This window comes from Podarcis muralis, chromosome 8 (genome assembly GCF_964188315.1).
Source record: "Podarcis muralis chromosome 8, rPodMur119.hap1.1, whole genome shotgun sequence".
In the NCBI taxonomy this organism is placed as follows: Eukaryota; Metazoa; Chordata; class Lepidosauria; order Squamata; family Lacertidae; genus Podarcis; species Podarcis muralis.
This window is the reverse complement of record NC_135662.1, coordinates 81,920,262-81,939,759: the sequence shown is the minus strand read 5'-3', so window position 1 is coordinate 81,939,759 and position 19,498 is coordinate 81,920,262. Positions and strand designations below refer to the sequence as shown.

General features: G+C 49.5%; 1 protein-coding gene across 2 annotated transcripts; it reads left to right on the top strand.

Annotated features, from left to right (window-relative positions):
• The first annotated feature begins 1 nt into the window (after nt 1).
• Nucleotides 2-18,670, top strand: IRX4 (iroquois homeobox 4). 2 transcript variants are annotated; one of them, XM_077933415.1, is made up of 6 exons: nt 2-217; nt 9,117-9,282; nt 10,923-11,174; nt 12,937-13,043; nt 16,025-16,338; nt 17,225-18,670. In XM_077933415.1, the coding sequence occupies exons 2-6, from the start codon at nt 9,238-9,240 to the stop codon at nt 17,986-17,988; spliced, it is 1,482 nt and encodes a 493-aa protein (XP_077789541.1). In that variant the 5' UTR covers nt 2-217; nt 9,117-9,237; the 3' UTR covers nt 17,989-18,670. The 2 variants fall into 2 exon arrangements, with proteins under 2 accessions (XP_077789541.1, XP_077789542.1); XM_077933416.1 differs by lacking the exon at nt 2-217 and adding an exon at nt 10,313-10,419 and having other exon boundaries at nt 9,129-9,282.
• The last annotated feature ends 828 nt before the right edge of the window (nt 18,671-19,498 follow it).

The following is a 19,498-nucleotide window of genomic DNA, read 5'->3' as shown; positions in this document are numbered from 1 at the left end:
GAAGTGACTGTGGCGCCTGGGGACTGGAGGCACTCACTCGTCGGACTGACTCCAGTCAGGTATTCCATACACTGAGCAATGTCTCCATTAGCGCGCTGCTGTGGCTGCTGCTCTCTCCAAAGCGAGCCGCTGCGAGCGAGGCGAAAAGACGCGGCCACCCTTTGCCATGGACAAGCTCTCGCCAGGAGATCCTAGGCGCAGCCCGGCGTGATTGCAGGTAACAAGAAAGAGAGACACTTCCTTGCTGGCGGTGCACTTGCACCCCCCCGGCTTCCTTTCCGCCCATCTAGGCGTCCATCCATCCACGCGCACCCCAACAATAGCCTGCCTTCTGCAGCCAGCCGGCTGGGAAATCTCGGGCTGCCTATGGAAGAGAAACTACGGGCGATCCATCATGCGGCTTGGGCAGTGTTTACCTAGGGCTGAGAGGAAAGCCGCCTTACACGCATGCTTTTTCTCTTCTCGGCACGGGGATGGGGAAAGGGAAAGGCTGTTCGCGGTCATGCATAGAGTGCAACTTTGGTCGGTTGCTCTAGGAGACTTTGGGCAGGGAGGCTGCGTTGGCCAAGAAAGTTTGGTGGACATGGAAAAGGAGCCCAAGCTTGGAGGACCGTGAAGGCGCGGGGAGGGCACCCCTATGAAGGAAGTGCGGGTGTAAAGTTCCTCTGTTTGGCGGGGGGGGGGGTTGCTTTAAATCGCTTCTGTAAACTCGGCGCTGGTCGGTGCAATCCTGTACTTGTTTACTGCGTAGGAAGTCCCACGGAGTTCAACGCGGCGGAGTCGCAGCCAAGTGGGTACAGGATTTCAGACACAGTTTCTAGCCTGAGAAGTGGGGCTGATTAGAAATCGAGCCCGAAAACTCTGTCACCTCCCCCCCCCTCCCATCCCAATCGTGTGGTTGTGCATGGTTCAGGAGTGACTGCAAGGCACTCTGCACATGTTCGACGACACACTTTTAAAATCTCCGGTTTCACAGCTTTGGGCTACGACTGCAAAGATTTCGGCGCTGACAAGAACTGGGTGGGTCTTCCTTCTAACCTGGTCCTCTGGGGAGGGGTTTTTTTGGAGAAGCGCCACAGATTCCTTACTGTAAGTCGAAGAAAGGGGGGGATTTAATGGGGGGAGCCAAACACATTGGCAAATGAATCCCATTGATTTGTTGTTGTTGGTAACAAGAGTAAATTCGCCTTGGTTATTAGCCAGGCCGGGAGAATAAAACGGTAAAAAAACGTCCGTGAGGATATTTGCGTGAAAATAGGGGGCTTCTGTGTTAGGTCTGACCAGGCGCCTGTCTAAAACCAGTTTGTCCACACGCAGTGGTTGATCCTAGACCCTCTGAAGGTCTCCGGCTAGTTCAAGTCCAGTGTCAGGTTTGGTGAGGTCGCCGGCAAGGATATACCTTCAGTTTTCTAGTTTACGCTTTTTCATCCATTTTACAAACTGGAAAGCAGGAGAGGCGCCGCTAGCTCCGAAGTCCAAAGCGTTGGGAAAGGTTTTTCCAAGGTCGCGGGCTCCAGATTCTTTAACAGCCTTCTGGCCCGATCCAAACAGTGTTTACGGGAGGAAGTCCCACTCCTTTTATTTGGGATTCGCCTCCAAGTTAATATGCGCAGGAGTGCAACTTAGTTTATTAGTCGCCTTTTGGGTGCTGGTGTTTGTAGGGGTTGGGGGCGAAGATGCGGCGTATTCTTTCCTTATCAGGGGTGTCTTGAGAAATTGTAATTCGGAACCAGAGGAAGTGGTTAGTCCTGGGCCATTCAGGCAGAGAAATTTAGGGCAAAAATAACCCGATGGTCTCTCTAACTGCTCAAAACGTGTCCAGATCAATTTCCTGCCGACCTCAATCAGAGCAGCTACCTAACCTGCTAGGGCCTGCTCCTGCACTCCTCTTTCAAGTTTTCTTGGGGAGGATTAAAAAAACAAACAAACAAACAAACCAGACATTGGCTTTTGTTTCTTGGAGAAGAACGATGAAAAAAATCTGCAGAGATTTAAACCCTGAAGACGCTGCACACTTCGCTCTGCTATGCTGCGTATTGGTTGCGGCTGCTGCTGTTGTTTTTCAAGAAATAGCACCCACTCGTTCTGATTTTGGGAGCTGCGTTGTGATAATTGCGCTGGGTGGTCTCTTTGGCAAAAGAAGGGCTTCGCTCTGGCTGCTCCCTGTTACGTGTAGAAGTCAGCTTGTTGCCTTATGCGCAAAAGTTGTTGTTTTCCACAGGATAGCGCTCAGACTCCTGTCCCTGGATCTCCCCGCGAGCGAGGTACGCTGCTAAATGCAGGGACTGCCTTTAGGACACTGTTACTTTCTGGCTTTGCTGCTGAATGGGGAGCTAATGAAATTCATCAGAATGTCTTTCCTGGTAAAGTGGGGCGTTTGCGAGAAAACTCACCTCCCTTATGAGGAGCCTGGAAACAGGGCAGAGCTTGGCGTGGTGTTTGCTGGAGGAGAGGGGAACTTAGGCTGTATGGGGGAGAACTATTTCAGGGACTCGAGGGAATCATGATCCCACTTTGTGCTTTGGGGGCTGACTTCCGATTGAGTGTGTGGCGCTGGAGCCATGCATCCTGCTGTTAGGCGCGTTGAAGCCAGTCCTGCCGATCTTCCGCGTGTTTATTCAGGCACGAGACTCGTTCATTCCAACGCCTCAACTTTCCAAGGAAGCGTGCTTCAGGATACAAACCTAAAGTTGCAATCCTATGGATACTTACCGGGGGCGTGGAGGGGGGGGCGCCACTGCACCTAATTAGACACATTCCCAAGTCAATCAGCACGGATCGTGCTGTTACTCCGAAGTCAAGGGCGAGGGCGAGTAGTTAGTAACCCACCATGACTTTGTAGTAGAACGCTATGGAAGTCCCTAGCAAAAAAAGGAGGGAAAAACGCATTGATTTCTGCTGAGCACCTAACCAACAGCGCGATCCTAGACTTGTTGCGTTTATCGTGGGTAAAGGATTGCAGTTCAAACGGTCCCAGGGAGGAAATTTCGTCTAGAAGCGGGATAGGATGGCATGGATCATGGTGAAGACGCTATGTTATGGATCCAGAAACGGGCGAGAAACTTCTTTGCTCCGTCTGCCAGTGCAGGGTGATCCCGGTGGAATTGTTTGAGTATTTGAAAAAGGCGTGTGTGTGTGTGTGTGTGTGTGTGTGTGTGTGTGTGTTTGTGTGTGTGTGAAGATGGATTTGCAACGTTGCGGTTTGGCGGAAGGGGGGGGGAAACATTGCACCATCCTCTGTAAAAGTCGTCTGCTTCAGTCAGCTAATTGCAACGTTTAACGCTGAACTCCTTTGGAGATCTGGGAGGCTGCACCCCGCCCACGTCCCCTGGAGGGCGACGCGCCTGCGTGTTGCAGTAAACACCCCCACCCCCCATCTCCTGGTATTGTATACCTGCAATGTATAGGCTGCGTGGCTCTCGGGTTTCCCTTTATCTTCAGAGATGGTCCTCGTGCAATCATTTATTAGTTTTTAAAAAGCGGGTCTACTCGAAAGTAAGTCCCATCGAGTTTCGGTAAGTCTTATTCCCAGGTAAACGAGCACAGGATTGCATCCTGTTTAGGATCACGGTTTCTAAAGCTGATTTCCCTAGAAGTTACTTCCATCGACTGGGGTTGTGCCTTCTGAGTAAATCTGGCTAGACCTGCAGCTGCCACCATCCCCAGTCTCCATGAAGTACTTGCAAACTTTGGCTTTCGTTTCTGAAAGAGGGTTCCTCCATCCAGTTGGCTGGTTGGAAGGCTCCTTCGTCAACTACAGGCAGGCTACGAGGAGGAGAAACAGTTTTAGCAATGCAGTGGGGGGGAGAAATTATTGTCACAGCCTGTCCTTGAAGCAGCCCCCCCCCGCCCCCCCGATGCATTTATTTGTAAAGCGTCTGCGATCCCTAAACTACTGGAGCTGCCCGCCATGAACCGCTCAGCCGCTTTAAGTGATCTGCGTGCCGGAGATTCCTGGGGTCTGATACGCTTATACGCCCTGCAAATATTATACAACCGCTGCAATCTTATGCCTCCTTCCGCAAAAGTTCCACCCATGTGTGTTGCGACCTCCGATCTACCCAAATAAACTTTACAGTGCAACTCTGGTCATAGCTTCCCAGAAGTGGACTTGTCTCCGTGACAAGCGTGCGCAGGATCACAACCCGGTTTGCGGACTAGAGGGTGGGACACCCCACATATTGCGCGCGATACATCTGTGTTTGGACATGTGCTAGATGTATTTATTTTCATTTAAAAGCCGCAGGCGGAGCGGAGAGAGATAGCAGAAGCCTGGGGGGGGGGGGGGTTGAGAGGGTGTTAACTCTTTCCTCCCCAGTTTGGTCTCAGTTCCTGACTAACCATAGTGGGACTTGCTTTAAAGTTTAAAAAACCACACACGTGGAATTGGGCTTTTGGAAGTAGGGCCTGTTCATTTGAGTAAACATACAATGCGAGTGGAAAGGGGTGGTCGTCCGCACTGTCGTTTAATGTAACTGGTTAAGTTTCCAACACCTCCATTCATTCCATATGACGCTCTCCCCAAAATCACTGCCTTCCCAGACTTTCCCTTCCCTCATACTATCCACATCAAAGGACAGGATGGATGAGCCCAGTGTCTCACCAAAGTTCCAGGGAACTAGCACAGGTAATCTGAAGACATCCCTTGTGCCTCTTACTCCCAGGTAAACGCGCTTAAACTAGGTTCAGGGTGGCCCTCTCTTTTGAAGGGGCTGCTGAGCTCCTTTGCTGCCTTCTAACGCGCTCCTCCTAGAGCCAAGGCTTTGCCTCGGTAAATTATAGCAATTACGCAGCAGATATGATTATATTAGGTGTACTGCGGTCTCCAGATAGTCATCCATCACCCTCAATCGAGCTGTCAGAGCGGGCAGATTCGTCCCTGGGAGGCACCAAGTCTTCCAGCTGGGGAGAAGAAGGGAACATCATCATTAATTAGAGTGTGACCCTGGGGCTATTCACATGTCTGAACCCAGGCAGCTCTCCGAGCAAGTCTGCACTCCTTTCATCCCTCCCTCCCCCGCCACAGCTGCCCTCCCCTCTCCACGCGCGCAAATACGCACAGAAACTCGCCCGCCCTGGGTCTGGCTAACTTCCCCACTGCAAGTTCCTCTCTAGGCAGAGTATCCCGATTTTCAGAGACTGAGGTTTTTCTATATCCCCTACCCTCCCCGCTCCCCAACACAAACACATACACAAAAGGTCCTGGAGGAAAATTATATGTACTGGACTTCCCAGGAGAGGCCTAGATAAAGGTGACAAGGTGAAGGGGACTGATAGGGGTGGTGAAACCAGTAGTAATGGTATGCCAACTTATTAATAAGAACTTCTCTCTTTTAACCCAAAGTAAATGCTCCTCTGAATTTAGCGAGAGCTACTAAGGAGGGTAAGAGTCTACTCTCACCTTGAAAAAAATGATTAAAAATAATCTTTTTGCTCATCTCCCTGAAATCACTTACTTTCAAAAAATAGATTTCCTGGGTATTTCCAATGGCAGTAATATTGTAGATCCATTGAAGTCATTGGACTTAAGGCTCTATCTACCCTGAGTATGACTGCTGCTGGATATTCCCTGCTGTTTTATGGTCAGAACTAGAATTTAAGTAGAGTAATACTATAAGTAAATTAATCCTTTAGGATTAATAAACATGCCGGAAGTCAATCACACTGGAACTGTCTTCAAAGCAAACATTTTTTGCTGAATTTATATCCTGGACTACCCTCTAAATGGGACAGATGGTAAATATCCTCTGGAGAGAAAGAGAGAGACCTTCAGCCCAGCCAAACCCTCAAGAGTTTGCATAGGGTCCTATACTTTTCATAGGTTTCACCTAGGGCTTCCATGACCCTCCGTGCAACTGACTTCCATAAATGGGGAGCGAGTCCAAACAAAACTTCATTTGCAGCGTATTTGCCTTTTGAATGCAGTTTTCATCTTTGTGGTGAACCTTCTAAAGTACCAAATTCTTTCTGATTTTACCTTGTTCCTTCATCCAGAATATTGTATTCTGTTAACCCCACTTTACTGATGGCAGTATCTGAAACCATCCTACTGAGCATTTAGCTCTTTCCAGATAAGGCCAAGATGTTCACTTAGAAGGAAGACTACAGAAAAGTCTTTAAGGATCCAAATGTTTAGGATCACACACTGAGAATGAGAGATCCCCGACTTGCCTGAAGAATCGAGGGTGGGCCTTTAAGCCCTAGAGAGCACTCAGCATTACAGAAATTCCAGCTCCATTAAAATTAATTGGCGTTTTGCTACTAACATCAATGAAATGTGCATTGCTCCTTCCAGCGATGGAGCTGGCGACTTGGGCTAACAACGAGAGACAGAAATCAAGAAAGACCAAATATCATTCTCATTAAACATTTAAAGCACCACTCCCATTAAACACTTAAACTTCCCTAGTAGGATAAAAAGGTCTAACAAGAGGCTTTGGCAGAAATCTGCGATCTACAGTTTAATAAGTCTCCAAGAAAATGACTTTCTGGTGTAGTCTTATATTTGTAGTCATAAAATGAAATAAGAGTGTATACACAGATCACATAGTAAATTAGCCACCTCTTAAAACACTTTATGCATACTTTCAGGAAAGGTAGATTTTTCTCCCTCCCCTCTCTTCCAGTTCAAAAGTGGGAGCGATGACTATTCTTGACCAATTCATGTGAAGTTTAAAAGGCTTGTTGTGAATGTATCTTGGACAAGAGGCCAGAGATAATCCAAAGGTGCGAAAAGGGAGGGACTAAGGAAAGGCCTAGCTCTGCCTTCTGCTCTCAAACAGAATCTCTGGTCAAATATCAGAGTTTCTTTTAAAGAGAGGTAGTGCTGTTCTATGATCTCATGTTATACTATAAACTAGCGACTCTTGGACATTGGGATTCTGGGGAGCTAATGGATACCAGCTGGACATTGAAAGAAAGGGGCACAGTTTGATAAAACTGTATGGAAGTTTGACTGTCACAGGTAGTGAATCTGTATGACACAGAGAGGGAACCACGTTTATTTCATCTATTTCTGTGCTGCCACTCAGGAAAATGTGGCTTAAATTAAGGACTGAAAGCCAGGTGGGACAAAGCTGATTTATTGTTTCTCTGTCAGAGATCTGAGGGGATCATTGGACATGTGAGAGAGGGCACACCAGAGGAAGGGTAGAGTGCTTGACAATATGGGGAGCCATATTAATTCCAGGAAATCACAACTACAATTGGGGTGGCATTCTTTGGTCAGTCTCCTGATTAAAAAAATATGAACTAGTTTTCATATTCTACCTACCTAGAAAACTTGTATATTCCCACACAACAAAAAATCAAAACCATTAAGAGAGAGTTTGAGAGTTACCTTAGCACAGGTAGTGGGGAAAACAGACTATGAACCAGAAAATCCCCTCCCCTATGAACTTGCTAAGAAGTTTTAGGCCAATCACTCTCTCAGCAGCTGTCCTATACTGCAAGACCAGGATACTGACCAGGCTGTAGCTAGTGGTGAGCCTAAGTATCTCAGATCCCAGATCTTTTTCTCCATCCCCCAAGTGTTTCTAGTGGATAATAAATTCAGGGGGAAATGAAAGGGTTGGTCTTAATTGACATTAATTCGAGGTATAAGGGTGTAAATTTGGGGAACTACATCAGTTGAAGATGACTTTCTCTTAAGATGAGTTGGAGGCAATGAAATGGGATAATTGAAGGGGCGCTTAATTGATTTGAAGCAGGATCTGTTGGGAAATTCACTTTACTACTGGCTAAATGAATTAAAGAGGAACACATCTGAAATGGGTACCAGTTAACTGGATTTTTTAAGTAGAGTGGCTTGGATGAGAAATTAGTTGACTTTGCTGTCTATATCTGCACATAGACATTTAAGTTAGCATATGCAATTTTAATGTGAATTTGGACCCGTGCCCCAATTTTTTTTTAAAGTACCTGGAAACACTCAGTTTTTCATTGCTCTTGTAAGGATTCCTGAGATAATGCATGCGAAGAAGTTTGAAGATTGTACAATGCTGTATAAATGTCCGCTGTTGTTTTGAGTATGGATAGATGCTCTCGCTTTGCAAATCAGATCTGGCCTGAGTTTGAAGATCACTCTCCCCCTGCCACTCAATGGCCTGAAGTTTATTCAAAGTTGTGGTCCCTCCTCACTTTGGTTTTCCATATCTCCCCACCTCAAAAAGTTTTTAAAACCTAAAACGTCTAACATAATGTCCGTTCAGCGCAAATGCCCATTCCTTGCCCTTTCCTAACGTGCACTTTGGTGGCGGGGCTTCAAGAGTCGCCTTATCCACGTGCTTTGACTGTCAGCTCCGGAGCTCGTTTCAACTGTTGATTTAAAAGCCTCGCTTGCGCGCCTGCCCTTCCAGCGGCCTCGTTTGTAAGTGGGACTGATGACTCCAGGGCAGGGAGGAGTGGGAGGAAGCAGCAGGCAGCTGCTCATTAATTAATTTCTAATTAAAAGTGCTGACCACTCTTCAGTGATTCGAGGGGGGGGGGAGAGAGAGACGACACTGATTTCTCCTCTCCAAACTACTGATATCTGAGATGCAGTTATGAACCACCCAGGAACTTGCCATGTTGGACGTTCGAGGTTCGCTTTCCTTATCAGCGCAGGAGAACTCCCTGAAATAGCGATCAGCCAGCGTGCTCTGAGGCGTTGGAAAACAAACTTTCATCCTGGGTATTTGGTTTAAATTCCAGGCCGTGGTCTACCACAAAGGTGCACACAAATATGCGAGCGAGAGGCAGTTTCTGTAGGGTTTGTTTTTTCTCTTCTTGACGTCAGATGTTTGATTTGACATGTGTGTTTCAGCTAGGAGTGGTTCTCTTCCCCTCCCTCCGCCGCTGCCTGTGTGTGGGCAAAATATGTATTTTCCCCCCATGAAACCTCAGAACAACCGTGCCTTTTATGTTGTTCGTGTTGAAGAAGCGCCACGCTGCCTAGGCAGATCTTTTTAAGATCGCGAGGTGTGTGTGTGTGTGTGTGTGTGTGTGTGTGTGTGTGTGTGTGTGTGTTGTGCGGGGGAGGGAAGACAAACTCTCCCCCCCCCCCCAACACACACGCACAAATAGTTTCAGGTTCAAGGCAGATGAATTCAAGATGGTTTTATGCTTGGTCCTCTAAGCCCCTAGGAAGCTCGGATTATCCATCACTCGGGGCCACACGGCACAGCGAGGCAGCCTGCGGAGCTCGCGGATCCAGCGCCTCTCCTGGTTGTTCCTGGAGCCTGGGAGCCCCTCGTGGCCATGTCCTACCCCCAGTTCGGATACCCCTACTCGTCTGCACCCCAGGTAAGTCCTGCCGGACTCCCATCGCATCTACGCCCTTTCCTTTCGCTGCCCTCCGCTGTGAAGGCGCGCAGGAGAATTCCCAGCTCCTGGAAGGCGCTTTTGTAGGGACCTGATTTGCTTCAGATCAACTGGGGGCTGGGGGAAGGGATGGAACCCCCCCCCCCTTCCCCAAGAGCAGCGACTGCCATCTTTACGCGGAAGTAAGGCCCCAGTGAAACCAAAGGCACTTACTTCCAGGTAGAAGGGAGACTGTCGCCTTGGTATCCTAACGCTGCTGTGCTCTAACCACGAATTGGTTTAGAAAGTCCACCTGTCCTGGATTCATCGAAGGACCTTGACCTAGAGTGAGAATGTTAACAGTGAGGGGTGGGGAGTTAAATTGGAGTCAAGGGGCGGGGTAACGTTTAGGATTGGGTTGGAGAGCCCCGTCCTGAGATTTGGAAGGTCTCTAGTTTCAGAGGGGTGCTAGCTAGCCTGCAACAAATTACTCCCGCAGCGCGCTGAAGACGGAAAGATCTCCGGTGTTCATTGATCTCAGAGGCTTTCACTTACTGCCCAGAGGTGAACTGGGGCAAGGGATAAGAAGGAAGCAGCTCGTTCCCCTGGTCCGCGGACCTACTCTGAAGTAAGCGGGTGGATGGAAGAGGATTCAACAACCACAACAACTGGCCGGTTCAAGCCAGATTCACGGGCAAAGACTTCGTTTAGCAGGAAATTGGGTGGGGTGCAGTCAGGGGCCTTGTATCAGCTGAGGCCTCGGCTCAGCTCCTTTCTGGATCGTACCCTTAAAAGAGAGCAGGACCGAACTTCTGGGACAGAAGTGGGTGTTGGAATCTGCAGTTAAAACAAATGTTCAATTACGGTAGCTCTCGCAGAGGATCTTCATTAACATTCTCAGTACTTTTACTTGGAAATAAATGTGTTCTATAACCGAGACGGATGTATGTATTAATGTTAACATGAGCGGTCTAGCTCGCCGGAAGAATGCATTAAAAACTGAAAAGTATTTTCTTTCTCTCTTTCTCTTTAGTTGACAAGTGTGAACTGGAACTAGGTTTCCCCCCTCCCCAACCGATCTTTAAATTTCTCCCCGATCCACAAACCAGTTAAGCCACTGGGTTTAACATAATATATAAGGTACTTATTTAAGATCACTAACGGCGCAATCCCATGCAGGTCTATTCAGAAGTCAGCCCCATTGAGCACAATGGGACTTGCTCCCAGGTAAACGTGTATAGGATTGCAGCCACTTCCTTCCACTGCTTTTCCCTTCCGCTATTCGGCCTGGGTGCCCCTTCCCCCTCCATTTTGGGAGCTGAGGATTCTGCAAGTGACTGGGCGGTTGCAGACGACCGTTTCATCGCGCGTTTCTGTGTGATAACACGGATGGACCGCGCTGTCCCGAGTTTGTGCCCTTTGTGAGGTCGGATAGAGGGGTGGCGGTTGTTCCGGATTAATTAACGTGAAGAAGAGATGCTCATTAAAACCAATGGACACGGGAGTCAGAGGGTTGTGTGAAAGCTCACTGATCTGGGACCAAAAACGGCCTTCGCTAGAACTGGTTGGTAGATCGGCCTGTTGGTTGCCATGGCTGTCAGCTGCCCCTTCTAAGATCACTGCCCTGTCTTCTCTCGTCCTAGTTCCTGATGACCACCAACTCCTTGACCACTTGCTGTGAGACCACCGGCAGGACCCTCACGGACTCTGGGGCCGCAGCCTCGGCTCAGACCCCCGTCTATTGCCCCGTGTACGAGAGCAGGCTGCTAGCCACGGCCAGGCACGAGCTCAACTCGGCAGCTGCCCTGGGAGTCTATGGGAGTCCCTACACGAACACGCAAGGCTATGGCAACTACGTGACCTACGGGACGGAGGCGTCGGCTTTCTACTCCTTGGTAAGTCTTCTGCGCAGCGAGCACGACTTCCACCTCAACGCATTGACTGGCCAAGAAGGAAACCCCATTGCCCCATTACCAAGGGACTTTTGCTCTTCCAAGTCAGCAAACTGAGAGAGTCACAGCTTAGCTAGAAGCTTCACCGCTCAACCCAGTCCCTAAGGACATTAAGGAAGGCTGAGACCCTAAGCGACTGAACTTCATCAAGTTAAGCGGGACTTAATTTCTAGTTGTGCACTTTTTAATAGCAACGTGTGTGTGCTGTGCATCCCCACGTGTGTGTAGGTGTAGATAGAGTTAGAGATGTATCACTAGTACAAGCAAAGCTGGAGGAAACGCAAAATGTTTCCTATTTATTTTATTTATTAAATTTCTATGCCGCCTTTCATCCGAGGAGCACAGGGCGGCTTACAATATAAAAACACAAAACGTAGTAACAAACAATAACAATAATCCACAGAGAGAGTTTAAAAGGCCATGGGTTGTTTAATTAGCCAACGGCTATGTAACCTGTCTATGTGCCATGGAGTAATCCGAAGCGAATATGAATCGGGGCTGTGAGAAACTTCAGTCAATCATAGGCGTTGCTAATTCAGGTGTCTAACAACACGGAGATCAGCCTACAACTATGTAATTAGAGATAGACGGTAATAAGCGCTGAGAAACTATTGTCTGCTGATCTCTGCGATCCAACTACTTAATTAGAGATAAACGATAAACGCTAAGATATCGCGGCATTGCTGACTTTCTGTGTACTGGCAGAGAAATTAACTTTTCGTATACTTCCCTGTGTGGCAAACAGGTCACGTCCCATTTATTGCAATTGCCCCCCCCTTTTTTTTAGGAAAGTATGTTTATTGAGGATTGCAGTTTTAAGAGGGCACTTGTTTCGCACTTGTTTCAGGGAGTAAAATCCTTAAAAAAAAACCTCAACAATTCCAATTCTAAGAAAAGCTCGACAACTTCAATCCTAAAAGTTAACAACTTCGGTCGGCCCTTTGGTCGGCTTCCACGGCCCTTCACTTCATCAAATCTGACCCTCTTTGGAAAATAAGTTTGGACATCACTGCCCTAGGTGATATTTGACCCTTGCTTATCCCTAGTCACTTGTTCTTGGAGCCCAGTGTGCATAAAATACCATTCTTAGTCGGATGAAGGAAAGCAGTGGACTCCAGTGGACTCGAGGCTAAACCAGCTTTCCTGTGAGTAAATTCCATTGCAGGAAAATAAGGTTTCCTCTGAGTCAACCTGCATCAAATCGGGCCAAGAGATGCTAACACTGAGTCAGTGGACAAGAGTACAAGGAATTTAATGTTCCTCTCCAATTAAGCGCGAGTCCATTATACAGGAACTGGAGAAATGTAAGCACTTGCTGAAATACAAGCGATGCCAGTCTACTCGGAAGTAAGCTGTACTGAGTTCAGTGGGACTTGTGCCCAAGATTGCAGCCCAAGTTTAACCCCCTGATAGAATTACAGAAGTGAAGAGTCGGAAGGGACCCCGAGGGTCATCTATCCCAACCCCCTGCGATGCAGGAATCTCAACACGTGGCCTCCCATCCCATTTGAAATCAAGCCGGATCCTGTTTAGCTTTGAAAATGTGCTAGAGGATTTTTGGGTTTTTTGCTCCTCGATGTGTTTCTCCACTGCAAAAATAAATAAAAACGTGTCCATTTGCGCCTCCCTTCCTGCCCCCCCACCCGCACTGCCCGTGGGGGAGGGGAGCGCTGATAAGAAGACGCCTTTGCTTTTCCTGTTCCAGAACAGCTTTGATTCGAAGGATGGGAGCGGATCTGCGCATGCGGGAATCACCCAGGCGGCTGCCTACTATCCATACGACCACACGCTCAGTCAGTATCAATATGACAGGTAAGAAATAAACCATCAGCCGTTCATTGAGGGGCAGGAAAAGGCGGTGGGGGCCAGGGGGGGGAGAGGAGAGGAGGTTAGTTGCGCTTCTTAATCAGGAAACGTCTTCAGCTTGTGCTTTCCTCAAAGGACCAGTAGGAAACGAGTGTGGCCAGAATAAGCCGCCCCTGTATCAGAGTCAGCTGATCTCACCAATGGAGCCCTTGCAAGCCGGGATCCTGAACGCATCCGAAGCAAGCATCGAAGCGCGCCTCCTTGAGAAAGGCCGCGCTTTTCAGCAGAGGCTGCTCACCAAATCAGGCACGAGGAATCGGTGTAGCGTGCACGTGTGAACCTGCCCTGCATCGGCTCAGACCCCATTGACTCCAGCGAGAAACCAAGGCGCCTAAAAGCCAGCGCATTCCCGAAAGAAAGAAATGGGTTTAAATGGAGCTTTAATTGCGTCCGCTCTTTATCTCTATAAATGCCAATAACAAGTTATGTTTCCGCGTTGTCTACACGAAATGAACCTGTTCTTCGTTCTTCTGCACGGATCCGGAGCTAGTTTTGCGCCTCTAATCTCCGATTCGTTTTGGAGGAGCCCACAGCAAATGCGAAAATTTTCCTTTTGACCTCTTTCATTCGTCTGCCAGCCCGATCTTAATCTGGATGACACCCCTCCTCTCCTTGCTATATTTCTTTGGAAGCAAGTCCTCATTGATTAATGGAGATCGATACTGCGACCCGATCCGTTTTACGAAGGAGTAAGCGGATCTGCCTGCGGCCCTCCACTCTGTTGAACTCCAATTCCCATCAGCGTCAGCCAGCCCGGCCAACTCGATAATGGGAGTTGTAGTTCAACAACAACTATAGATCATCCGGTTGGGGAAAGCCTCGTCTCCATCCTTGATCTTAATCAGGTGTGGAGAACTTTTGGTCCTCCAGATCAGGGTTTCCCAAAGTTAGGGCTCCAGCTGTTTTGGGACTACAACTCCCATCATCCCTAGCTAGCAGGATCAATGGTCAGGAATGATGGGAATTGTAGTCCCAAAAAAACAGCTGGGGACCCGACTTTGGGAAACTCTGCTTCAGGTGTTGCTAAACTCCCATCATCGCTGGTCAGTGGCTATGCTTGCTGGAGCTGATGGGAGTTGTAGTCTGGCGCGCGGGGGGGGGGGAGGTTTCCCTACACCTGATGAAAGAGTTCACGGAGTCGATCTCAATTAGCTCTCGTATGCCAGGATACAGCCTGGTTCTGCACATGCGGAAGTCCAATGGTGGGCTTTGATACCCAAAGTACGAAGTGAGAAAGGAAGATACGCCTTCCCTGGCGGAACGCAATATATCTGAAGGCAAGGCGAAGTCACACGAGCGACTTACTCCTATCACTGGCGTTTTATCCTCTAGCGACTTACTCCTATCACTGGCGTTTTTCAAGTATAGCATCCCTATAAGCTGGTGGTTATTGTCCAGGGATAGTAGGAAAGCGCTGTGGTTGCCTTAGCGCTCGATCTATGCGATAAGATCTGCGCTATCACAGCAATAGATCCGTATGGATTTAATCACAAATACCTCTTCTCGACTGGTTTCCACGGGCTACATCACACGTGCACGCGCATCCTTTCTCTCCGCTTGAGTAGGGCACACTTCATTAACTGGGATCTGAACGCATGAAACCGGCTCTGCTGAAAAGAGAAGTTCTTTCCGAGACTTTTATTTTTGACGACTCTTTAGCCCCTGAGGTAGCCAACCTCAAATGAGCCAGCCCTTGTTAAAAGTATGAATTGGTCCCGTTGAACAACACGGCGTTTAAGATGCCAGGAAGTCCTGCCTCTGTTGAGCTCGCGATGGTTCGTTCACACGAGCAAGACCTTTCACTCATCATTTGGCCTTTCACTCATCATTTGGCACGTGTGAACCAAAATCTTCGCTCATCTCCTACTGGCTTCTCTTTTTACTATTACATGGGCAGATTGGGGGCCGTTTTTTGGCACTCCCCCACCACGTTTACAAGTGTGTCGATCAATTTTATATTTCTTCTTCTTTTTTTAATCTTTGGTGCGGTTATTGCTTTAAAACACACACACCAAGAATCCTCCTTACGCTGTTCCAACCTTTTAAGCCTACTGGGTGCCGATGACCTTTCCTTAGATGGTGTGCATTAAATATTCAGGTATAGCCCAGTGTCTTGTGCAGCATATATATATGGAATGGGTAGGAGAGAAATTTACTAATAATAAAATAAGTATTTTTTATTAATAACTGCGCCCTGAGGTTACTTCGGTGGACTCTCTCAGAGCGCTGGAGCAAGAGTAGACTTTAAATATATATATATATATTATTATTTTAGCATATCCATTTCGCAGGAGTTGAATTTTGGACGCCTCCCAAGGGCGGCTGTTTGCCTTCTGAAGTAGACATGCTTTCAGGCTGCAATCCGGTGCAAACTCAGAAGTCACCGGGACTCACTTCAGAGTAAGCGTGTACAAGATCCGCAGCACGCTTTTCAGGAGCCCGAGTGCCGTTGTTTTGAGGCTGTCCATACTCCCGATTTAGATCAGGTGTACATTGGTCTTGCCCCGAGTACATTGGTCTTGCCCTATTTGCGAGGCAAGTCCCAAAGACTCCATCCATGATCGAGGCGAGCCTAAATCCCAAGATTAACTGTGCGACCCCATTTTCAAGGGGGATTTACTCCCAAGTAAGTGTAGGCAGGATAGCAAGCTGGTTAAGGTCCTATTGATCACCAATTGTGTACCCAAACGCTCCGTCTTTCTAGCTGCTTGGCTTAACTAACTGAACCGTTTTCCTGGTAAGACCAGCGCGTTCTGGGTTTTGTAGAAAGAGGGGAAATATTTAAAGGTGAACCTTGGATACCAGGATCCCTTTCTCGCGGGAAATGGAATTGCGTCGGTGAATCAGACCATGTGGGCACAGTGGGTGGTGCTTTCTTCCGGCTCGTTGGCGCTGCATTTTCATTGACACTCTTCCCCCCGCCCTAGATATGGTACCATGGATGGAGGGACGCGGAGGAAAAACGCCACTCGGGAGACCACTAGCACGCTGAAGGCCTGGCTGCAGGAGCACCGCAAGAACCCCTACCCGACCAAAGGCGAGAAGATCATGCTGGCCATCATCACCAAGATGACCCTCACGCAGGTCTCCACCTGGTTCGCCAACGCCAGGAGGAGGCTCAAGAAGGAGAACAAGATGACCTGGCCCCCCAGGAACAAGTGTGCGGACGAAAAGAGACCCTACGAGGACGAGGACGAGGGAGAGGGTCAAGGGGAGAGCCTGAAGAATGAGAAACTCGAGGGTATCTTCCAAGTCTCTTAGAAGTATACTGGAGGCAGGAGCTATCTTAGCCCTGTCGCCCTCCCATGGGACGAGGATACTGGGCACACGGGGAGGGTGATGGGTGTCCAGGAGACAAAAAGTATGGGTGTGTTGCCTTTAATGCAATAAAGAGGCTTCTGGATTTGCAGCTGAGCTGCGCTGGGGATTTCGAGAGAATGTCTTGAGGCGGCCAGTGTCCCTTCTGAGTCTGCTCTGCTTTGACAGGGGAAGGGGGCTGTCAAATGAGAGGTGCGCCTGCCGGGCTTTGCATCGGTTTCCACCCGACCAAAACCTTTAAAAGTTTTGCTTCCTCGCGTAGAAAAGCGCTTGTTTTGCTAGGCCTGAGCGCAACACTGGCATTTCATTCGGGTTTCGAAACCTTTGGAAGCCATGCAGTGCTTGGGTTGCCTTGGGTAAGTTGGGGGACGTTTACGACAGAGTCAAACCCACAATGCGTGCTTGCTATAAAGGCACACACAGGGGAAGTTGGATCTCACAGGGTCTACAGGAAATCCTCTCTTTGAGAGCCACGCCCACTGTGTCCAGCAAGCCAGGTAAAGGGGCGCAGCCTATATAAGATGGTCACGTCCCCCTATACATATCCCAGCACAAGTGACTGCCCATTTCTGGTTCCCATTAGTAAAATGGGATTGCTGTTAACCGCACATGCTACAGAGCTGTTGTGAAGAGTGAGGGGAAGCAAAACAGAGGCAGAGAATGGGTGGAGAAGTCCTAGCCTTAAAGCCATTGCACAGAATCGTAAGCCCCATGGCTTACTAGCCAAGAACAAGCCTCAATTGCAAATGTATCTGCCGCGCCCTGCCCGTCTCGTTTGTAACGTGCCCTCCTTTCCCTCCTTTGCCCAGAGCCGGCCAGCAAGGAGGACAAAGAGTTGGGCCTCAGCGACCTGGACGACTACGACCCGCTGGAGTCGGAGAGCTCCGAGGGCGAGCTGAAGGCTGCGGCTTTCGGCCACGCGGAGGGGGAAGCGTGCGCCACCGAGGCCTGCAAGGATCCCTCCTCCTTGGGCGCCGGCGCCGCCCCGCTGGAAAGCCCCCTCGAGCGGGCAAAGAGCTGCCTCAAGGACCCGACGGCGGGCGCGGAGGGCTGCGAGGCGGCGGAGCTGCTGAGCGCGCGGCAGAGGAGCTGCGAGGCCAAGCCGTGTTACCAGCAGCAGCAGCAGCTCCTGGAGGCGTCCAGCAAGCCGAGGATTTGGTCCCTGGCGCACACGGCCACCTCGCTCAACCAGGCCGAGTACCCGTCGTGCATGCTGAAGCGCCAGCAGGGGGCGTCCAGTGCCTCTAGCGCCGCGCCGGCCCCGACGGCTGGGGGCGTCTTGGAGAGGCACCCGAAGGATTCCCCCGTCACCAACCTCAGGAACTGGGTTGACGGCGTGTTCCACGACCCGCTCTTCCGGCACAGTACTTTGAACCAGGCCTTGAGCAGCACCGCAGTGTCTTGGGCTACCACCAAAGGCTCCCTCTTGGAGACGGGGGCCCTGGGGCGCTCGCTGGGCGGCGGCGCCACCGCCGTGCTCAAAGGGCAGCTGGCAGGCCTGGCTGCGCCCCAGGACTCCGGCAAAGACTTTCTGGCTTTCCCCAAAGCAGGCAGCAAAATGTTCTGCTCCTAACGACCGACGCCCGCCCCGTCCGCCTCCCTGGGACAGGCCGGGGGAGGGAGGCAAGACGGTGGAATGGGAGGGCAGACAGGCTGGGCCCCGAGGGACTGAGCGGCGGGAGGTGGAGAGACACACGCAGAGAGAGAAAGACTTGGGAGAGAGTTTCCGTTCCAAACCAGAGACGTTTTTTCCGTCGCAAAAACCGAGCAAGGATTTTAAAAGTTGCTGGTATAAGGAGAGAGAACGAAAAGACTGTCACTTGGCTGCAGCCTTAAGGGATCAATGTCTTCACGGTTATTTAAGTCCATAGCACGTTCCACTAGTTTATAGAGGCGTCCTTCTGCGTTTACCTTGCAAAGTTTACCAGGCGCGAGATTCGAATTCAGCTTCTTGGGGAGGGAGGGAGTTGTTTGTCTATTCTGTTTTTCCCCCTCCCTTTTTTTTCCTTTTTCTAAAAAACAAAAAAATTGATTTGTGGCATGCCAATTTTAGTTTCTTCTTCGAACTTCCCTACCCTCCCACCCCGCCCTCCCCTTCTCATCGTTAGCATCTCACCCACACACAAAAACAGCACTTCTTCCACCAAGTTGACACCATTGCCCGCACACGCGCACACACCGAATTTGAACTTGACAAATAAGCTATGTCGAAAAGGTATGTTCACTCCAAATAAATTGTCTGTCTCTCAGAGGTACCCTATGATTTGTGGTCTGTTTGCGTTGCCTGCGTAGGAAGTGGAGCTTCGACGCCTGGGTCCCAAACGCGTTGGAAGACGCGTGTCTATTTCACGTCCCGTGGAGATGTACGGAATTCCCCAGTCAATAAATGTAGGGCGGAGCGCACTCTTGGAAATAAAAGCCTTGCGCATCTGGGTGGCATTCTTTTCCACGCGCAAGTGCGTTTGCACTTTCGACACCCGGGATATACTCCCGAGTGGTAAAGACCTCAGTAGGAACCCACGAGAGGAAAACCGCCCCCTCTAAAATCAACGGTGCGTTTGGCGCTGATGTGGTTCTGGACCTTAAACCAGCTTGAGACCCGGCCACCTTGACTTTACCTGGTTCAGCTGCATCACTAGCAGCCGAAACCGAGAATCTCTAAGAGGCTGGCGACTTCTCATTATGCCTTAAAATGTATGTGTTCATTTTCACCTGTCCGACTGTAATCTTAGTTTGTAATGGGGGGACTCCAAAATAATCCTCTCCTGGCTTTTCAATCAAACGATCATCCTCCCTCGCACCTACCCAGTGAATGCCGGCCAGCGCTTCCTGCCCTCTCTGCGCTTCCCTTTGGACAGCTGCAGGCGTTGGTGCAGTTTGGCCAGGCGCCTGTTCCGGGTTCAGTAAATCGCGAGGCCACATCCGCAAGGAGGGCCCAAAGCTCGCTCTGGGACATAAGGGCAGGCAGCAAATGGGTGGGGAGAGAATTTCATTATTCTGTTCTTTTTGAATTGCCCCACTATGCTATCAAAACAGAGATGGCACAGTCTTTTAAGCAAAAAAGACACAAGCCAGTCCAATTG